We start from the raw sequence: 17789 nt of genomic DNA on the forward strand, positions 1-17789 counted from the left end.
TTATCATTTTAATGGTCGTATGTAGTTGTACATCTCACTCACTGCATTTCAAATAATGGCGCCACAATGTGTTGGAGGGTAATATGAATCTCTTGCTTGCCAGATATGCTGGTGAGGACAATCAACGAGTTGATTAAGCAGATCCAGATGTTGAAACGAGAAATAGAGCACCAGCGCGGAGACCTCCAGACCCTGCGCCAGACGCTGGAGAACTGCGCCGGCTGTCGGGAGCCCCAGAGGGTCACGTGCGCCACGCAGCCGTGCTATCCGGGTGAATAGACCCGCGTCACATAAATAAACAATAAACATAGATGAATTAGAGGATCATCACTGTCAGAAGTAGTTCTCTCGTAGCTTCAACTATTCTAAGTAGTTTATCATTTGTTACGTGTTTTGTTAAGATCCTGAACAAAACCTCACAAGTATTATGCATTTACTTTGTATTTTTGTTACTTTAAAACCTGACCTTGATAATGATAACCCAGCCACCTCAGGATACAGAATACTAAACTATCGATTGTGATATAATATCATTTTAATTTCTTTGTAATATTAATTTGACAAAGCGAAGCTCTCTCTATGTAGGTAGTTTTTCTTGGTCTCTCACTGATCACATTATTTGGCTTCCCACGTATGTACCAGGCTAGCACCCTTTATCAATCTCAAATCACTTAAATTTTTCTTTATAAAAACTATCATTGAGACACATCGAAAAATCCTATTTTGTTAAATCCATTGAAATATGAAAGCAATACATATTTAATAGTAAATATCAGTATGGTACACAATGTAACTAGTATAGCAAAAAATACAAACATCATATGCCATAATTACCTAGAAAAATGTTATAATTACTTCCAATCAGATATGAAAATCTGAATACTCAAATGTAAATGCTACAAGTATAAGCTTGCCTCATAAATCTCTAATTTCTTCATTTAAATATGTGATCTTATTTAACAGTCTAAAAATAAATGTGTACTTATCAGCATGATTTATCCTTTACAACAAACAAGACAAATTGACTTATTCTTTTTAAATGAAGGATGGACTCGTGTTGCATTTTGCAATATTTAATTTTGTTTGTTGCGAAGCAATATAGTACATATGGATCGCAGACAAAAAGTTTTGTAATTGTTATATTGATTCAATTTTTACGTCTTTCTTTATAGTTTTATTTGAATTATTTTTGTTCTTTTGTAAGTGCAACGAAGCTCTCTAAACACTATTTCACTGCGCATATTGCATTACTATAAGCATTTTCAGAATGAATAATGATGTAACCTTCTATTGTATGACTCGTTCTCTAGGATTAAAATAATGATCTATTAAATGATTTATAACATACGATATATTGTTTTAATTTAAAAATAATTAACAGCACTTCTGCACTTTATTACTAATCCATCACAAACTGTCACACAATAAAGAAGGTAGGCTGCATTCTGAAAATGTTTTGGTTTTCTCGTATTGTAAATATTATATAAGATGTAAATACAAATAAGTCAACATTGTGTAGTAAGATATTCAACTTTACTTCTTAAAGATTTTTTGTGCCAAAACAATTTTGGAATATTGTCTATTGAGCTTTATTGTTTTGTTATGCCCACGCAATCAACGTGATGACACCGCACAATCCCTTAATTGAAAATCATAATTTGATCACGCATGGAAATATTATAGTCAGCTGATAATTTCTCATGTCTTGCCTGATAGTTTGCCAATGTTCCGTGTACTTACAGAATTTTTTTTTTCGTGGAATATTGGTCAGAAAGGTAATCAAATCAATGAAAATAAATGGTCACACTATTATCAAAAGAATAACTAGGGTTAAACTTTATTTATTTCATTTGGACAGTTAACACAAACTCCAGTAATATAAAGATCTAGTCATGCAGAAAGTGAATTGGCCAATAGCCTTGGCCTTGTAGTGTTGACAGAAATTTCGGTAGAAAGAAATAATATCTAGTTCAACTATATAAATACGCATAGTGTACATCAAAATTGTTTACAAGCATTTAAACAGTTTTTGTAATGTCTTCAACCTTTTTTATTCTATGGAGGATGGAAAACAGGTATATTAAATACAAAAACAAACATAAAGCTTACAAATACACATGTTTTAATATTTAAAAAAAATTATGTGTCAAGAAGCCATACGTCATATTATCTTTTGTTTTATTGAATAATTGAAATTTATACAATAAATAAACATTGGCAGAACTTACTGCTTACCCAGATGCATTATAATGTTAATTTTTATAATCATCTCCGACTTCACATAATCAAATCCAAAAGATTTTTTTTAAATAAACAATACGTTTGGTCAAAAAATCACTGTCATTTTTATCAATTGAAAGAATTGCATACAAAACAGGAGTCTGAAAAACAAAATTGTAGCCAGGAATATTAAAACACATAGTCTGGTGAACACCAGAGAAAGCAGATCAGTTGTTACTCTTCCTTCCCCGCCACAGGTGTCCAGTGCCACGACACGGCGGAAGGTCCTCGCTGCGGAGCCTGCCCGAGGGCCATGATCGGAGACGGCCGCTCCTGTCGACCCGGAGTCACTTGCACCGACAGACCTTGCTTCCCAGGTTAGTTTTTATAGTAAGTTTTTTCACACCCAGTCTTCTTGCATCGCACTTTCCAAAGCAACCAAGGATTCATTGGGAAGAGTCCAATCAGCATCGAAGAGCATTCGATGCCGACATTCAAGCTGAAATTTCATTCAAACCATGGTACTGGAACTTATCTTTGTCTAGATCTTCCATCTCGATGTTATGCCGCTTAAGGTATGGGCACTGCTCACTGCCTGTGCATCTCTATTAGATAAAGTGCATTACATCACCATATTGCGAATGTGAACAAGATATAGGGGATGCGAACCATACATTCTTTCAGTGTCCGCTGACAACAGAGAAGGAGAACTTTCTAAATAGCTTGACACAGGCAGGAATCCAACTCCCCATACAAGTATACACTGGAAGAAACATCCCTTCATTAGGTGACTGCAAAATAAATTTTAAAAATAAAAAATGTTGCGTCTTGGCAGGTGTGCGGTGCTACGACACCACGGAGGGCGCGCAGTGCGGGCCGTGCCCCAGCGGGTACGAGGGCGACGGCAAGTCCTGCCAGCGCCGGCAGGTGTGCACGCCCGACACCTGCTTCCCGGGGGTGTCCTGCCAGCAGCTGGACACGCCGCCCTACTACCGCTGCGGGCCCTGCCCACAGGGGTACGAGGGAAACGGGCAGGACTGTAAGGACGAGGATGAGGTAAACTCCCATGTACCACTTTTTAGTCCAATGTTGACTCAACCCACTAATAAAGATGACATTATTTGTTCATACAACACACTATTTAATTTTGACAATTTTTTTTATTACAATAACATTATTACACACAAAATAAAAATGGCAAAACATAAAAGCATAATTTTTGTTGTTGTTCGTAAGCCAGATATACTTATTTAACCAAAATATACTTATTTATGTCATTTTTATGAATAAAGTTATTGTCATTCAGTTTTCCGTCGAAATCCGGCGAATCGCCAGCTTTGTTCTCACAGTGACAAATTGACCTTGGCCGGCGATTCGCCAGATTTGTGTTGTAATAGGTCAATCATCATTAAAGTAATTCTTGATGGCTGAACACAATACCGCAAGTATTATTCCTATATAAAGATGCTCACAAATCCATGACCATAATAAACATCCAAATTTTGACAAGCGCACTGTACCGTAATTTAGTAGGGACTTGACTGCGAAACTAGCAATCCGCAAGGATTAATTCCAACCAATTTAAAAATGATAAATTATCAGGTGGTCTATATTTGTGATGTATTTTTTATATCTTTCTCACCCTCTTTCTCCTTTGTCTTCATATACTACTGGCTTTTTTGCACCTCCAAAATAAAGGTTTTCCACATTATTTCTATGACATTGTACCTGTGCAAGCTCAAATTATTTTTTTCTTTAACTCTTGGAATCAATTTGTCTATCATTAAAATGAATCGAAGCTTCTTTTTGAATCTACAAGTTTTTACAATAATGCGCTGTGCTCTACTCTTGTTTTTTTAGATTGTTTGCCACTTTCTCATTGATTCGTAGCAAATTCGTAATGTTTTAATGTTGTTTATGCACAGTGTCAGCTGGCGCGTCCGTGCGACCCCCGCGTGCAGTGCTCCAACCTATCCCCCGGGTACCGCTGCGGCCCGTGCCCCCCCGGGTACTCCTCCACCGGCAGCCCCCAGGGGATGGGGCTCGCCCACGCGCGCCGCCATCCGCAGCGCTGTCAGGATATCGACGAGTGCAGCGATGGCAACAACGGCGGCTGCACCCCCAACTCTCAGTGCATCAACACCGAAGCAAGTTGAACTTCCTCCTCTCGCCCTTATCTCTCGCTCACTAACCGTCAACTGTCCCCAGCACTACCACATTCTAGAAATACTCCTCATCTTTCCTAGCAATGAACTCAAAGTAGGACATAATATTTTTTATGCGTATTGTGAATAGTCTTCTGATTTTCATTAGTTTCACGCAGTCTAAGGAATGCGTAGCACATGCCTCCAAATCCATATTTTGAAACTCATCCAGAACGTGCCTTTTTTGTACATAATAATTTGTTTTCCCTCTCCAGGGTTCCTTCCACTGTGCGGGCTGCAACACGGGGTACGGAGGCAACCAGACCATCGGCTGCCACATGGGCCCGGGCTACTGCCCCGACGGGACGGTGTGCGACCGCAACGCCGAGTGCTACGGCGTGCACTACGGCGGCCCGCGCTGCTTCTGCAAGGTGGGCTGGGCCGGCGACGGGCTCATCTGCGCCAGCGACCGCGACCTCGACGGCTGGCCCGATACCGACCTCGGCTGCCCCGACCCCCGCTGCAGAAAGGTAATCAATCATTCCACTCCTCCCCCTCCAGAGACGGTAACTACTCGGAATGTTATATCTTCTTAGGCCCCGTAACAGGTGCTCAAAAGATGATCATTCTACTTAAAGGCACCATAACAAAATATTTTTCCTAATAAATCCAATTTTGGGTATCAAAACTATGGATTAAATCACTAATTTATTGTTATTACTACAAATTTAAATAATTAATCTAGAATATAATATATAATAACAGTTTCATGAACTAAACGGGTATTTTGTTGAAGGATAACTGTGTGGCAGTTCCCAATTCGGGGCAGGAGGATGCTGACCGGGATGGGCTGGGAGACGCTTGCGATACTGATGCTGATGGAGATGGTGTTCCAAACAGTCCCGTAAGTGTATTTAAAAAACTATTTTTTTTAAAATACATTTTTTCAAACTTTATGACCATACAATCATTTGTACCAAATATGAGGCTAGATTGGTGACATGATAAAAAATGGGTACCTATAACTAAATTGTACATTTGAAATCTCTGTTTCAGGACAACTGCCCCTTGAAGTTCAATCCGGAGCAAAACGACTCGGAATCTGGTGGAGGAGATAACATCGGAGACGCTTGCGACAACTGTCCCACCGTCCCCAACCCAGAACAGGAGGACACAGACAAGGACGGACTGGGAGATCCCTGCGACCCTGATATTGATAATGATAGTGAGTAATAAATATCATAATCCTTTATCTCCACTGCATCAGATAATGTTAATCAAAATCATACTAAGCTAAAGTTTTCCATCTTATGGTTTAAGGTACCAGTGCAGAGAAACATTTAAAATATTGCAGTGTGAAAACAGTTTATATTAATGACGACCCTTCTAGGAATGTAAACCAGAAAATCATGGTAGCCAAATGAACTAACCATATTCCATCCCTTATACCCATATCTATCCATTTACTGTTTTCAAATTTACTTGATAAATACCAATAGTATATTGTAATGTGTAATTTGATGCACTAAATATCATACGGTTTTTGATACTGATGTCGAGTCCATTAAAAATATCACAATATAGTGTAATCATCAGTTGTATTTACTAAGTTAACGTTAAATTTAAAAACGAAATATTCAATTACACAAATGGTTACACATTTTTAAGATGATCTTAGAACTAGAACCAAAAAAAAACATTCGGATTACTTTAGTTGTTTGTTTCTTACATGACTACAATGATTTCCAGGTATTCCGAACCATTCTGACAACTGCCCGCGTAACTCGAACATAGAGCAGCGTGACAGCGACGGTGACGGACTCGGTGACGTTTGCGATAACTGTCCTCGAGTGCCCAACCCCGACCAGAAGGATTCCGACAATGACTTAGTCGGAGATGCGTGCGATAGTGATATTGACAGGGACAGGCAAGTACAATGTAACGCTGAAAAACATATTTCTATTATTATGATATAAAAAATAGAGTAGACCATCACCGAACAACTGTCGGTGCAGCGTTCAGCTTAGAATTCTTTATCAATGGGTATTTGGCCGTGGAATAATTGATTACCGTATTTATTGTTGCAGGGATGGTATTCAGGACAGTGAGGACAATTGTCCCAAGATCCCCAACAGCGACCAGCTGGACACCGACGGAGATGGTCGAGGGGACGCATGCGACCCCGACTCGGACAATGACGGCATCGCTAACATCAAGGACAACTGCCCTCTCGCCTACAATCCCAACCAAGAAGATGTGAATGGTAAATTATTTGATAATCAAAAAACCTTGTGATTATTACAAGCTAGCAGGGTGATTATGATATTGATGTTTTGTACAATTTTATTACAGGTAATGGAGTCGGTGACAAATGTGAAAATGATTATGATGTAGATAATGTTCCTAATCACTTAGACAACTGTCCCAACAATTCTAAGATTTTCTCCACCGATTTTAGGTAATTGTTTTTTATTCATACATAAATATTAAAAAGCATAATGCAAATAAATTTCTGTTTTGAGATTTTTAGCATAAGTACAAAAACCACATATACCTCAAAATAACCAGATCGTACAAGAGATCTATTTCTTTGACCTCCATTGCAGAGGTCATCTTGTAAGAATCTGTGTGATGCATAAATGATAAATTTGTGTGACTATAAAGTGGTGTTGTAGTATGTATTATGCAGAAATGCAAAAGAGATTTACACCGTTAAACGAAGTTACCGTAACACATACTGTAATGACATCAAATGAGCCGCAAGACTGCATGAGAGTATCAAAGAAACAAAATCATATTCGATTTTGGGGAATACCAATATCGTGTATGATTTCAAGGAATGCCAATATAGTACTGTGTAATACAGAAATAGCATAAAGTGTCTTGTCTTACTGTACTTGTATTTGCAGAACTTACCAGACTGTAGTGTTAGATCCTGAAGGAGAGTCTCAGATCGACCCCAACTGGGTTATCTACAACAAGGGAGCGGAGATTGTGCAGACCATGAACAGCGACCCGGGACTGGCCGTCGGGTACGACTCCTTCAGCGGAGTGGACTTTGAGGGGACATTCTTCATTGATACGGATGTGGATGATGACTATGTCGGCTTCATCTTCAGGTAATCTGGCCAATACCCAAAATGTGCATTGAGGAGCAATATGACAAATTTACTTTCATTTACTTTATCTTTACTTTCACGCAAATGCATTCACTATTGAAAATTCACACTGTGGAATTTTGTCATTTCTCACTTTACCAGCGATTCTAAAAGTGATTGCTTGAACTCGGTTTTCTTTAGTATTAAGTCTTATATATATTTTTTTCAAAATATATAAATTTTAATAATATAACCATATAATAAAGAAATGATACTAAAATAAAATAAACAAAAAAATATTTTTTCTTTCAAAAATACTAAATTTCTTAGGTTTTAACGCCACTTCGGATGTTGTTAGTTTTTTTTAGTTTTTTTATTCCATTTGTCATTAGCTTTTCTTGTCAATGTTTCTTCTAGTCACATTCCGGAAAGACAGATAAATTATTGCCAAAATCCGTAAATGATACATGGCATAATAAATCATATTTGATTAAAAAATATAAATATGTAATATTTAAAGAGTATTTTCAAAAGTAAATACATGTTAAATACGATGAATCTTTTTTTTATCAGTTACCAAGACAACCACAAGTTCTATGCGGTGATGTGGAAAAAGGCAACGCAGACCTACTGGGAATCTACTCCATTCCGAGCCGTGGCAGAGCCAGGAATTCAACTAAAAATGGTTGACTCCAGTACGGGACCCGGGGAGATGTTAAGGAACTCTCTATGGCATACCGGAGATACACCGGATCAGGTACCAAGTCATTTGTAACTGTAAATTATTCAAATTATGAATTTAACAACCATTTTATTTTAATGCGCATAAAATCTAATTTCACCAGTGGAAGGGTTTTTATTTTTTAAAATTATTCATACTACTGACATCTATGGAAATATGTCTAAAAAAATATACTTTTGATAAAAAAATCCTTTGTGATAAATTTGGGCTTGTTGATCCTTATGGTCGGCATAATAGACCAAATGTGTCTGCATTTTGCTTGCACCGCTTATCGGGGGTAACTTGAGAGTTTATTAACACGCAAGCCCGGTAAAAATGTTTTAATATAAAATTCTATGATGCACCATTGAAACCTGAAATCAAATATGTCATCGTCTTCAAACCTTCAACAATAATTTAGTATTCAAATGGTTTGTATCTTGTATACAAAATATCTGTTCCTGCAGTAAAAAATCTCTAGTGAAAAATTTTAATTAATAAATAAAAGATGTCAATGTCACGACCGATTTGAAAGGGGTGATCATAAACTCTTAATTTTTCTTTGTATGTAGAGTGTTCTGGTCCATTTTCGCAGGTGAAACTGCTCTGGAAGGACCCTCGCAATGTGGGATGGAAGGAGAAGACGGCATACCGCTGGCTGCTTCTGCACCGACCGCACATCGGGCTGATCCGTCTGCGCGTGTTCGAGGGCGAGCACTTGGTGGCCGACTCGGGCAACGTGTACGATGCCACCTTCAAGGGCGGTCGCCTCGGGGTGTTCTGCTTCAGTCAGGAGATGATCATCTGGTCCGATCTGGTGTACCGTTGCAATGGTGAGCAACTCAAAACCTGTAACTTTGTACGCGTGTGTAACCGGCGTGGGTTACGTGCGATGACTCTCAAAAATGTACACGCCTGGCCTTCTTCGGAATCTCCCAACTATGCCACCGTTGTAAGGGGTGACGTTCCACGGGTTGACGGCCCCGCCGTACCGAGTTACCGAGTAAGCTGGATACGGACGGAGGTGAATGGATGTATGAGCCGGGAAGAGCGGCACTGGACCGACAAGTCAACCTCAATAGCCCTGATAAGGGCTTTCCGAAACTGGTCCGTGAATCGGTATAATGAGGCGAAGCGGTCCAGGCTGGCGGCGCGGCGAGTAGTCCAAGGAGCGGGAGCGGAGAAATGAAACACAGGTTTCAACAGTCACACCAGAACTGGTTTATTATCAAAAAATGCGCCCTCTATATACCCGGCCGTGATCGCGTACCGCCCGACAGTGGGAAAGTACAGCCAATCAGCGGCCGGGGGAGAGAGACAGCCATATCTCTGTCTCTCTCTAATGGGCACCGGACGGGCTACACTTTCATACCGTACCGGTGCCGTTCCAACAGTTCGTTATTACATTACAATTTACAAGTTTATTTTATCAGTAATCTATATCAGTAATCTATTTATACTACTTAACATCTAGGCGCATTTAATATTAACATTGTCTTATTCTTTCTTACATCTAATACATTCTGTAAATACATGAGAAATCGGTAGAATCCATAGAGGCCCTTCTTCGGGCCGCATTCCGACGGGCGACCGTTTCGCTCGCCGCCAGGCGCCTGGAATTCTTTTTCAGGGCCGCCGCACGGGGTGTGCGATCTGTCCGTAACAGCGTGGTTATAGGTATCTTTATTATTTACATTAGAAGACCAGCAAATTCCATTCATTTAACTAATTCACTTTAAGTCCAAGCACTGCCACTAGCAGTCATTATCTGCAGGAATATTCGCCTGACGTTTCCCTTTTCGGAATTTTAAATGCATAAATCCCATGGAAAAACTATAACACCATGGATGAAATCGCAGTCTCGGTTCAATCGTATATATTTTTAAGCAGGATTTATTTATAAGGCAATATGTCTTTTTACTAACTAATGCTATTTTTGATATTTCTGATATTTTCTAATGCACAGTGATTATTTATAGGACAAAAACAATGTACTGTGCATTATACAGACTGATTAACCCTTTCAATGCCGGAAGGTTAATATAGCCGTACCGAAAACTTACCAAATACATACACCGTGTTGTAGCATTTGAGCTGCCGTTTACTCAGAAAAACACAGTTTAAATATTCAGGGTTGTCACAACTTGATACAAAAAACACATTTACTTACACAAATATAGCGGAATATAAATGTGTTTATAAAATATGATTATTAATTTATTTATTTATTTTAACGTAGATGAAAAAAGGATTAAAATAAATGTTAATGTTGCATGAAAATAAAAAGTCATTTTAAAAAACTAGTCAGTCACCCTGTATCAGAGAAAACTTTTAGAAAGATGACTGTAACTTTGATAATATCGGTAAACTGTAATATTTTAGTATTTCTTGATCTTCCTAATAGATGCCTTTTTATATTCTAATTTAAAAAATATTCCAATCGTATTTGATGTTAGCTTAACAAACAAGCTCAAAGGAGAGCGCGCTTTTTTACGGGCTGATTTTGTATGGCCTGTCTGGCGACCATAGGATCGGAGAGCGCGTTAACGCGCTCGTGGCAGCAAACCGGTTGCATTATAGGTGACAACTTTCCAATAACTTGATAATAATGATATTCACAATGATTAAGGTATAACAATGATTTTCACAGTGAAAGTTAAAATGATGTAAGGAAATTTAAAATGAATGAAGTACTGACTAACCTTTTTGTTTTTGTATATCAAAATGTAATATCTCTATTCTTACAGAAAACGTACCGGAGACAGTGTACCGCGATCTCCCTCCGAGGTTGCGTCAGGAAGTCAACATTGACACTTCACGTCCAGGAAGACACTAATATCCAAGTCTGTTTGTGTTCTTTAAATTTTTTCAACACAATAGATGCCCATCTTAATTATAACTATTTTAATTTATTGTTAAGATTTTTTTTATATATAACATTTATTAATAAATATAGATTTATTTACTAAAGTCTTTGAACTCGGTTGAATAAGAAAAGGGTTTTGTAGTTTTTTATGTTAGTTTGTTCTGATCTGGCATGGTTCTGTTTTTATTTAACCGATTTTAAAATAAACCTCCTTTAATTTTTGGAATGTAATGTTATATATCCGTTTACTAGAAATTTGTGTTAAATGTGAATTTTCATTAGGTTTATAATTTGAATCAGAAATAATGACAAACGTGCCATAATTTGCAATTGGTGGAAAGTATTATATTTGTTAAGTCCTAATGTCCTGCTTGGAGCCCGACCTCATGACAACCGAGAGGAGACCAGCTGTAGAGGTGGCAAGCTTCTAAGTACCACCTGACCTGACACCAACAAAAAGAAGTCAAATAATTTTATTTTTTTTATATTCCTGATACCAATAAATTTTATTGTTTTTAACAAATAAATATATTTTTCTCATTTTTTGTTTTATTTTGTTTTGGTATAAATTTTAACTTATGTGTGAAAGCAATGTGGATTATTTGAAACCATTGAATAGAATCTTTTTTTACTTTTGTTTTTACATAAAAAAATAATGTAAAAAAATATGATAATGATGTATGTTTTCACGACAAACTTTCCAAACGCGTTTGTGCGTTTATCAATGTTAAAATAAATCGGTGGAAAACTGTAATTTTGCGCATGCCCACCCCCGCTACGAACGTTTTTTTTTACTTTCCGAATGCAAAAACTACGTAGTATGTATTACGTTTTTGATATTCAAGCGGAAAATCTAAGATTACGGAAAATACTTCACGTTCGTAATTTTCGTATGGGACTCGTACATTCGGAAAAACGACGGGTGAAACTTTCGTGTGCTGGCTGGCTTATGAAGGTAGGTACCTAATTTTTAAAAAAAAGTGGTATAGATATTCCAGTATATAGTCTTTGGATATTCCTCATTCATTTTCTCTATGGATTAACTAGACACGTCCCCAGCTCGCCGGTATCTGTCAAACTCTGGGATAATATTTGTTACCGAAATGGCTAATTTACTATCAATTATCGGAAAATTTTACTCTGAATACAGTTCACACACACCAAAAAAGTTGAAGATAATCGATGTTTACTTATTATACATCCTCCTCACGGGGATTGTACAATTCATCTACTGCTGTTTCGTCGGAACGTTTCCTTTCAATTCATTCCTTAGTGGATTTATTTCTACAGTTTCCTGCTTTATTCTAGCTGGTAAGTTCGTCATTTTGTTATGTTTATTTTCTATTTACTTATCGTGTATGTCTTCGAGCTATTTTATTTTACATTTTGACATCTCAAAACCCAGATTTGAGTGGAGAAACCCAGATTTGTGACAGGGATTTTCACACACCCAAAATGTTGTATATTATTTTATTTTGTATTCGGTTTTCTGTCGACATTGGACAAGAATATTTATTAAATGTTCAAATTTAGTAAACGAATGCTGGATTTTACCCAACAAATTAGGATACACATTATTGTTTGTGGGAAATGGTTAAAAGCGTCTTTTTTGTAATGTTGGTAGAGTGGAAGACACTTATAAGCATTCTATTTGCTTACTTTTGGTAGAGCGCGAGACGCTAGAAAAACATTGTACAGATTGGATCGTATTGGGTTGCGATTACTTGCGACTAGATTACTTGTTATTAGTATACAACCCTAATTAGTATACTAATTAGGGTCTGGATTGATGAAAAAACCGCCCGACAACAGTGCGTTAAAATTATTGGCCTAAAAATAGTTTTTAAAATTAAAAATCACTCATCTCTTATTTTTTCAATTTTTCAACAAATAATAAATAATCACATACATGAATTAAAGGGCAGAACTGAATTTTGTATTGAACATGTGGAACGTGGATTTGGAGAAACCGTTTTGATAGTATAATTTGGGTCATTTTGTAACTAAGTGGATATTTGTCACTTGAACTCCTGTGGTTTTCAACCTTCCAAATAGCCTAATTAAGTATGTATCACTTGCAGTATGTGAATTAAATGAGTTTTTCTTCCTTCCAGTATGTCTCCGCCTGCAAGTGAACCCGGAGAACAAGACACAGTTCCTGGGAATCAGTCCGGAGAGAGGATTCGCTGACTTTATCTTTGCGCACATTATTTTGCACCTTGTGGTTGTCAACTTTATTGGATAGATTCTGTTTTGTACCTTTTCATATAATTATAGCATAATTTTCTCATAATTCCTTGCGTTTTATTTGTTTTAATAAGGATACCATTAGTAAAAAGAAAGAGATTTAAAATGACACAGGTGTCTACTATTTAAGAATTCTTTATTCGTATAAAAACTAAACGATTATTCTCAATTCGGAAAATTGAATCTAACTATTTATCGTGGCAATTCCCCAATAGAATCGGTGGAGAGGAAAGAATAACGCACAACTCTGTGCATTTATAATTAAGCTAGATATTACACTGTTAATTTTGAATACGTAAAAGAGAAAGAGAAGACTTATCGGCTCATGTCTCAGAAATATAATGATTTACTTAATGTAACAGTAAAAAATACTGAACGTTACGGGATTCTTCAAGTATTTTGCTGTCTACATAACCAACACTAATTTCTATTTTACCAAATTTCTTTTCTTATTCTCTCCCCTGATTTCGATTCAAGCTTTCACTTAATGCGTGCGGTAAAATATTCAGTGTCTAATGACAACAATACCCAATGAACCTTCCTACATATATGTACTATTGTAAACCATAAATTGATGTTTTTTTTAATGTATTTCATTATATCTTTGCTTACAATTTTTTGGTGGCAAAACTTTGATAACTGACGAAACATATTTTCATTTTGTAGCTCGGGTACCGATCATAATGTTGTCTCGGGGAAAGGGTACAGTTACACAAAATGATGAAAACGATCACATTTAATACACTTTATTAAACAATAATGCAGTTTCACATTCAATAAGAGTTATGGCGGCGCAAATGCCAAAGCACTTTATAACGTAATATCACTCGAGGCGACACCATCGTGTACAGTCCTCGAAAAGCTAAATAGCAATTCTACAAATAATTTTAATACGACAATTTTAATTTACATCGAGTTACGTATTACAAAATAAAAATTTTTTATGATGATTTAGTCCTAGATGATATATTTTGATACCCAGCATAGCAAAATAGAGTACGTACGTTTAAAAAAAAAAATCTTAAGAAGTACATATTAGAGGGAATTGGACAGATTTTATATGTATGTAATTTTAAATTCCCTTCTGAGGGCTTTTAGAATTTTTTATGATACTTTATTATCCCGAGCATTTTTTGCACTCATTGCTGATGTTTCAGACCATATAAGCTAGTGCAATATGGTTCCAAATCCAGTGTACTCCCAATGTTTCGGTATGGAATCCCAAAACATAAGAAAAATGTAAACAAAGGGAAATTTAAAACTGCCCTTATGTATATCTACTTGCGTAAGATGCACATGTTGACAGCATGACACGACTAGAGACAACTAACCTAAAAATAGATATATGGATTTGATATATAAGTATGATACCACAAAGTACTGTTTGGATTAGAGTTGGGTAAGATCCGATCATTTAGAAGATCCATCAGTGAATCCATGCTCTAATACCGAAACAATGGATATTTCTTCAGATAAACCGCACCAATACGGCCGGAGACTTTTTATCACAAATTTTATGACAACGAAATAAAAAAAGGTTATCAAGGTATTTTACAAATATTTTAAGCCACAAACATGACATATAAGTGAGATACTGTTATTTTATCACTGCGGATTACAAATATGATCAGCCCTCAATACGTGTTTCAACATAATAAGTAGTATTTAGATTCTTTTTTATAAAATTATTTTTGCATGATTTAAGATGATTAAATAATTCAAGTGCATCGGATAATCTGCTTCTGGGCAACCCGACCCTGTAAAATCGGAAGTTTACTGACCGTAAAATGCCATTCATTATTTTGTTTAAAATTTACAAAAATTAATATTATTTCGTAAAAGACAATTTTTATAATATAAGCACTCCTACTCCTCCTGGATGGAAATTTCTGGACAGTAAATTTACGAATCCTATCAAACGTTTTCTCAAGAATAATATATTTTATTTCTCCTTTTTCCAAATACATATTTCTTTTCCATTTAAACCAAATAAATATTTATATAATAAAATAACAACTTTTTAATTTTTTCCACATGAATTTTTTTTGACCAGCAACCGGGTTTCGTCGTAACCGACAGCATCAGACTGGTCTGATGATGTCGGTTACGATAAAACCCGGTTGCTAATCAAATAAAATTCATGTGGAAAAAATTAAAAAGTTGTATTTTATTATATAAAATGGAGTTCCACCAAGAAATGTCAGTACAAAACCTAAATCAAATAAATATTTTACAACTCTTTTCCTATAGCCCAATCAGCGGGTTTCAAATTAGATATTCACATCACGTGGCACAATTGTGATATCTTTTATTCGTTATTTTAAACATTTATTTTCTTGAGAATCATCCATATTTCTTTTACAATAACAGATTCTTATCTTCGTCCACAGAAATTGAAGTTTAAATGTTGGGTACCACGATCGTGCTCTAAAAACTGTGTTCCAAACATGCTTTTTATTTATTATTGGTGTCACCGTGTGCCAGCCGGGGGTAGAGTTAAGAGCATTTGCAAGAAAATACATAGTGTAAAAATAAATTCTCAACACTTAAAAAAATATAAATTACATAAGACAGTAGACATTTCACAATAATGGCGTTGTAATTTGGCCAAACATTGATGTGAAAAATAGTAGCTTATGGATTAGGTTTCTTATAATATAAACACATAACTACTCCTTAAGTATATAATATTTTGTATCTTGACTTGTTTATGTTCGTAAGCGATAAGTATATTTTCATACCGAAGTATTATGACATTGACTAACACATTTTTAAACACCTATTATGCTGAATAGCCTCTCGATACACAGAGCTGCTTAGATATTATTTTTTATTTAATTCATCATCCTATTTTTAAATACAAGATGTAATTTTTTCATTCATATAAAATATAGGAAAAATAATTTAGGCAAGACAAATACAAAGTCAATATTATTCTATCATTCATAAACAATACTTTGACATAAATGTATTTTACTGTTGTTGCATCAAGCCTCGAGGTTTTCCTTACACGATGGTCACAGCCTAATAAAAAACATACCGCCAATACATAAAATATTAAATTAATGATTTATGGTTTAGATTGTAAAAAATCACTACATGATATTTACTACCTTGTCTTCAATGAGAAGAAAAAAAGCTAATTTGTCTCAACTTCATTAGACAATTTGATGCAATATTTGATTGCTGTTTTGGCAAATGTTAAAATGTCCATAAAAATAAATTACAATTGTTTACCGGGAACTATATTTAATTAGGATTATATGTACTTGTTTATTCATTTAGACATTGAAAGCAACGTACATAGCGCTATGTCGAATAATGTACAGCAACTGTCGTTTTCCCCGTCATATTTCATTCAGAATTTTGTTTGCACATCTGAGAACCATTTAATGAATATTTTATGGCGTGTAGCACTTTTTGAAGATTTTTCGAACCATCATCTGGGCTTATATAGCTGGCTGGCAGATAATGGAAACTACAATGTAATCAAATATGTCAACAAGAAGTGCCGATGACCATCAAAAATCATTTGAAATACAAAAAAAAATCTATGTCCAAAATAACTTACGGAAATATACGTGAATGTAAAGATATAGTCTTCATGGAGATAATGTTGCGGAGTTAGGGGCTTGTGGTTGGATCCTGTAATGTTGGCACATCTGTGAAGTGTGAAAGTAGTCCGAGTAGAGTGGAGTGTGAAGTTTACAAGGTGCAGTCTTAATACAATCATCATGTTGCAAATATGTATATTCTTAGTGCCAAGTATATTTCAGCTTGAAAATCCTTTTAAAAAGAGAAAACTGGATTTTGCAAAAACCTCTTATCAAACTCAGGCGATGACCAGTTGGGTATAACCTCTTAAACACACATAATAAAGAAAAAAATCAAGATAGTACAAAGCCCCACCCAACATAAATCCATCAACACTTCCCTACACACAGTTACTGTACTGCGCCTCAACACAAATGATGTTGTAGTATTTAGTATTACGCTTTTACTAAAATACATTGAATAAATTTATAACTTTCTAAGTTTCAGTACAAATATTAAAAGCTATTTAGCAGAATATACTTTTTATTTACAGGCACACATTTAGGCAAATAAAATAAACTCCATTGAGAATTTTACACTTATTTATGCATTTAAAATACACGTATTATTACTTTAGTATCATTTAAAAAATCTATATTTTGTATTAAGTACATCTTTGCGACTGAATATGTAATACGACGGATATATTTTTTTTATTTATTTATAAAGATGTATTTTCATTTTTATAACCTTTCGGAGAGTATGGATGAGATGTTGCATTTTTGCTTGTTATTCAAACATTGTCAAATTAATTCTCAAATTTAGATAAGGCTTTTTGAATTTTTGTACAATGACTTCCCAATCAAAATTGTAATAAAATTACAAATTTGTTTAGGCAAACCTGATGTTTCATCACATTTGGTCAAGAGAATCGATTGCTATTACATTTTTATTCACAA

General features: G+C 35.7%; 2 protein-coding genes across 2 annotated transcripts in view; both read left to right on the plus strand.

Annotated features, from left to right (window-relative positions):
* Positions 1 to 11589, plus strand: part of Tsp (Thrombospondin) — a 27260-nt gene extending 15671 nt beyond the window's left edge. The window contains exons 5-18 of the mRNA XM_088271218.1: positions 104 to 271; positions 2478 to 2597; positions 3056 to 3276; positions 4146 to 4367; positions 4640 to 4894; positions 5161 to 5268; positions 5421 to 5589; positions 6114 to 6291; positions 6452 to 6627; positions 6717 to 6822; positions 7274 to 7483; positions 8036 to 8219; positions 8779 to 9016; positions 10931 to 11589. Coding sequence (XP_088127344.1) covers positions 104 to 271; positions 2478 to 2597; positions 3056 to 3276; positions 4146 to 4367; positions 4640 to 4894; positions 5161 to 5268; positions 5421 to 5589; positions 6114 to 6291; positions 6452 to 6627; positions 6717 to 6822; positions 7274 to 7483; positions 8036 to 8219; positions 8779 to 9016; positions 10931 to 11019 — 2444 coding nt within the window. The 3' untranslated portion in view covers positions 11020 to 11589. The remainder of the gene's footprint in view (positions 1 to 103; positions 272 to 2477; positions 2598 to 3055; positions 3277 to 4145; positions 4368 to 4639; positions 4895 to 5160; positions 5269 to 5420; positions 5590 to 6113; positions 6292 to 6451; positions 6628 to 6716; positions 6823 to 7273; positions 7484 to 8035; positions 8220 to 8778; positions 9017 to 10930) is intronic.
* Positions 11590 to 12085: 496 nt separating this feature from the next.
* Positions 12086 to 13342, plus strand: Dad1 (dolichyl-diphosphooligosaccharide--protein glycosyltransferase subunit). Its single transcript, XM_088271191.1, has 2 exons — positions 12086 to 12360; positions 13164 to 13342. Exons 1-2 carry the CDS (start codon positions 12153 to 12155, stop codon positions 13292 to 13294), a joined length of 339 nt encoding a protein of 112 aa, XP_088127317.1. The 5' UTR covers positions 12086 to 12152; the 3' UTR covers positions 13295 to 13342.
* Positions 13343 to 17789: the final 4447 nt, after the last annotated feature.

Source organism: Brachycentrus maculatus, unplaced genomic scaffold (genome assembly GCF_059751285.1).
Source record: "Brachycentrus maculatus isolate JH-2025_06_01 unplaced genomic scaffold, ASM5975128v1 h1tg000421l, whole genome shotgun sequence".
Classification (NCBI taxonomy): domain Eukaryota; kingdom Metazoa; phylum Arthropoda; class Insecta; order Trichoptera; family Brachycentridae; genus Brachycentrus; species Brachycentrus maculatus.

Coding starts and splice junctions, on each gene's coding strand:
- Dad1 (XM_088271191.1), top strand. CDS start 12,153: ATGGCTAATTTACTATCAATTATCGGAAAATTTTACTCTGAATACAGT. Junction 12,361..13,163: donor TTCCTGCTTTATTCTAGCTG/GTAAGTTCGTCA, acceptor TCTTCCTTCCAG/TATGTCTCCGCCTGCAAGTG.